Raw genomic sequence first — 4451 nt, forward strand, 5'->3', positions numbered from 1 at the left:
ATGGTGGAGGAGTAGAAGGAGTGGGGGACACAGAGGAAGGAGGGGACGTAGAGGGAGAGGGGAAGTAGGGCAGTGAGGAAGGAGAGGGAGAAGGAGAGGGAGTAGGGGAAGTAGAGGAAGAAGAAGCAAAGGAAGAGCCTGTCAGCTTCCCCGTTGACCAACCAGAAGAAAATTAAATATAAGGTATTAGTCAGTTTTAAAAGAAGCTTTAAATTTCTGTCCCAATGAGGAAAAGGGTAAGAATATCATTAGTTTAAAATGAGAGTTAACACCCATGTTGCATGCATTCCACAGATTACAATTCGTTTTATATAATTTCTAAATGTTTGGCATTTGTTTAATAAAATGAAGGTAAGACTATTTTAGTTTAGTTTTTATAGCTACCTAACATAGATTCAATAAATTGTTTGTATAATTTTTAAGCTTAATTTTTATTACTTTATTGGTGTTGAGGATAACAGATGTGTATTGTTAGTGTATCTATTCTAATCATTTGAACTTAAATGCTGCTCTTGGGAGTGTATATTCAAGTATGCATTAATGTTTTGAATACTTACCCTAGAAGAGATAAATTGGGCAAGTATTTTGTGCTCTGTGTATTTTTTTACTGCATTGGACATTGAATATAGTAATTTGCGTTAAGATACGCTTGAAGCCTTTTTGTGACCATGTTTCCCTTTGTAGCAATAAAATGTTTTTTACAAAAACTCTCTCCCTGGATTAGCAATTTAAAATGAAACAGAATTCATCAATTAAATGAATATATAAAATCAGGATTTGCCTTAATGTATGAGTTCAGCTTATAAGTGTTTTAAGATAATTGGAAGACTTGAATTAAAAAAATGTTACTTCACTTTTTTTAAGTATGATTAAAATATTTTAAAACATGTTTCAAATAGAAGTCAGTCTGTAACTGACCTTTCTATATTTGTTTTAATTCATTCCTTTTCTCTGTGCCTGTGTCAGATCTTGAAATCTTCTTGGAAATACATTTGAATACAAATAATTTTTCATAGCTTTATTAGTTCTTTTGTCATGCCTGTTTTTGGCTGAAGAAGCAAGAAGCAAACTATCACTTTTTTAAAAAGAATTACTTCTCTCTTGAATCTATCTCTCCTTTTTATAGCTTGTATGCTTCATACTTAAAAGAGAAAATAAGATTGATAGATTATCTATTTTCAAGTGACCATCTATGTCACTAAAAAAAAGTAGTGCTCTTATTTGAATCTTTACTCTGGTCTCTTTTGAGAGGGGGACTCTTTCAGTGAAATTATCTTCTCAAAATTTTGAGGCATTGAATGGATGAACGTATGGTTATGTATCAAGTAATTTTAAGGCATTAAGGGGATGAATATATGGGCATTTGTAGAATTTCACAGATAATTTCTCTTTTGCCTACAACAAAGCTTTTAAAAATAGATTTTTGAGGTCAATTTGGGTTTATTGTTGTGGGCTAGATTTGCTTATCTTTAAGCTGGGAAAATCCAGTAGACATTTATATCCACTTGTAGGGATTTGGAGCCAAGTAAGAGAAGTTTAGTTGAAAACGGGAGAAATTTGGATCCTATCTAGGAGTCTGTATTTACTTAAATAGGCTGCAGAGAACCTTTGTGCTCAGGAGTTCAGATTTTAAAGCTAATAGGATTTGGTGGACCTTCCTGTTTCTCTTTTATTTTAAAATTTGGGGGAAGGGCTAAGGTAAAAGGAGAATAGATCCCTTTGAGATTAGAATTGCAGGCAGCCCTCTGTATTCCCAGGTTTCACATCCCCAGATTCAACCAACTGCAGATCGAAAATATTCGGGAAAAAAGAATTTCAGAAACTTCCTAAAAGCCAAAACTTGAATTTGCCAAGCACTGGCAAAAATTTACATAGCACTTATATTTTATATAGCACTCACATTGTAATTAGGCATTAAAGTAATCTAGAGATGATTTAAAGTGTAGGGAAGGATATGCGTAGGTTATATGCAAATACTATGTCCATTTTATATAACGGACTTGAGCATCTGTGGATTTTGGTATCTGTGTGGGTCATAGAACCAGTTTTGGAACTAGTAGAGTGCTTTAAAAAAAAAAAAAGTGTCCCAAGTAATTTGGTTGATATGTGAAACTTTTGGAATTCTGCATAACAAGAATCTGTGTAACAGCTTCTAAGTAAATGTTTTAGAATGAGAGATGAAGAATACCTAAGTATTAATTTTTGTCAGAAATGTAAAAACCTTTATTCAGACTAGCTTATTTGCAGGGTATTAATAAAGTATTTTGTTATTGTACTTTATTCAGAGATTTAAATTTTATATATCATCAGATAATTCGTAGATGGGCAGTTTAGTTTGCTGGCAGACTAATTTTTGTGATCCTTAGTGTTTATATTTTCAATATTTTTGTGATAAGGATTTATGTAATATCTGTAAAACCCTTTCAACTTCTCTTACCCAAGTATTATTTGTTTTCTTTATGAAAAGGCTAAGCATGTAGTTCTAATAACCAAAGAAATTTATATACAACACACACAGTTGTTTAAGCCAGAAGCCTAGGGACTATCCTGTAGTCTTCTCTTTTTATCACTACCTCCAATCTATAAGAAAGTCTATGTTTTCTACTTCCAAAATTTATCTGCCCACTCTTCTACCTCTGCTGCTACCAACCCCAGTTCAATTCACCATCATCTCTTTCCTGAACTATTGAAATAGCTTATTAACTAATCTTGCTTCCACTCTTACCCTGCTAGGATTCAGTTTTCCACACAGAAGTATAGTCTTTTAAAAATGTTAATTCAGATAATGTTAGTCTCCTGAGGTTTTTTTTTTTTTTTTTTTCCTGAGGTTTTTTTTTTTTTTTTGGTTCCCGTACAGTCAGTCCAAACTCCTTATCATGGCATGCAGGCCTGGTTTAGCTTTCCGACTTAATATCATGTCATTTTCCCCACTAGGTACGATGACTTTTTGTTGGTTTTTAATGAAACTCTTGCCTATCTCCAGACCTTTGCATTTTCTGTAACCTATACCTGTCAGCTTTCTTTAGCAGACACTTCATCCTTTCTAACATTTATGGGTACCGTAAATGTTAGAAAAGGCTTTTCTGAGGAAAGAAGGATATTAGTTCTTAGATTTTTGTAAAAGAGTTTGGGACCATCTGTGTTCCAGATGTACTAGATCATATTCTTTGGTGATGATATGTTTTTAACAAATATCCCAGGTGATTCTGATGATAGTGGTCAGTGATTGCATTTGAGAATATTTATAGTGCCTTCAAACAAATTTAAGTGCCTGCAACTCTCATATCAAAGCAGGAGCTTTTGTCCTTTAATAAGCTGATATAAGTTTGGGAGAGACTCCATTATATTTTGCAAAAGCATTGGAATGACCTGTTATAGACTTCTGAGGCGTCAGAAAAGGGCCTTGTTTTTGTTCTTTCCCCTCTTACTGGATTATTTAATTCTTACAAGCATTTTGTAGTCATAGGAATAGTAGTTCTTCCATATAACAAGCTTTCTCTTGTTTCATTCTCCTACTTGAAATCCTTCATTGGCTTTCATTACCAGCTAGTATAATATTCACATCCTTTTAGTGTGGCATCCGTGTTTTGTTTTGTTCCTTGTCTGCTTCTCTGGCCTTATATATCAGCCTTAACATATTTATATTAACTGCCTGTTCCCATAAACATTTTAATTTATGATCCTACTTCAGGAGACAGGAGTGGTTCTTAGAGTTGCCAAGACTATATTATAACATCTAGATATTATATTTGTATTTTATAATATCACACTATTATAAAATATACTCATTTATATCTTATATTTTATAGTAGTATAATATATAATTATATAATATCCTTTCTAAGAATGAGATTGAGATAAAAATAACTGAAAATATCTACAGAAATTTGTATCCTAAAAGTCACAGACATACATATAGATAAAAGAACTACAAAGGCAGTATTGGTAGTATTACATGTTAAAACATACTTGAGAATTCTATTTTTATTGACAAGATTGTTTTTACTATAGAGATAGATAGTATCAAGTTATCATGTTATTAGACTTAAATTCTTTAACATTTGCTTCACCTACCAAATTGTCCTTGTTTTGAATACAGACTTTTTTCTCTATATATGTAAAATATACATACCATAAAATTTACCACTTTAACCATTTTTGAGTGTACAATTCAGGGGCATTAACGACAAGCAAACTTTTTATTACAGTTTGCTATCCATTGTCGTTATGCTGATGGACAGAAAATGGAGTAGTCATGCTGGCAGAAGTGTTTGGACTTACAGTTCATGTTATAAATTAATAATTTGACTTTATTTGATAGTTATAGTTCCTACCCTGATAGCTGGATCTCTACTTGGCGTGCAAACAAAATCAGGGAGCCTGCAAGGCTGGGGGCAGATTTTTGGCTGTGGTGAATTCAGTCTGCGCTGCCACCATTTGAGGGCTCCTTG

General features: G+C 33.0%; 1 protein-coding gene across 1 annotated transcript in view; it reads left to right on the forward strand.

The window, feature by feature from the left end:
- The window catches only part of ZNF326 (zinc finger protein 326), a 51577-nt gene extending 51401 nt beyond the window's left edge, over window positions 1-176 (forward strand). Inside the window, 1 exon segment of the mRNA XM_065885349.1 lies at window positions 106-176. Coding sequence (XP_065741421.1) covers window positions 106-176 — 71 coding nt within the window.
- The last annotated feature ends 4275 nt before the right edge of the window (window positions 177-4451 follow it).

The sequence above is a fragment of the Phocoena phocoena genome, chromosome 1 (genome assembly GCF_963924675.1).
Source record: "Phocoena phocoena chromosome 1, mPhoPho1.1, whole genome shotgun sequence".
Taxonomy (NCBI): Eukaryota; Metazoa; Chordata; class Mammalia; order Artiodactyla; family Phocoenidae; genus Phocoena; species Phocoena phocoena.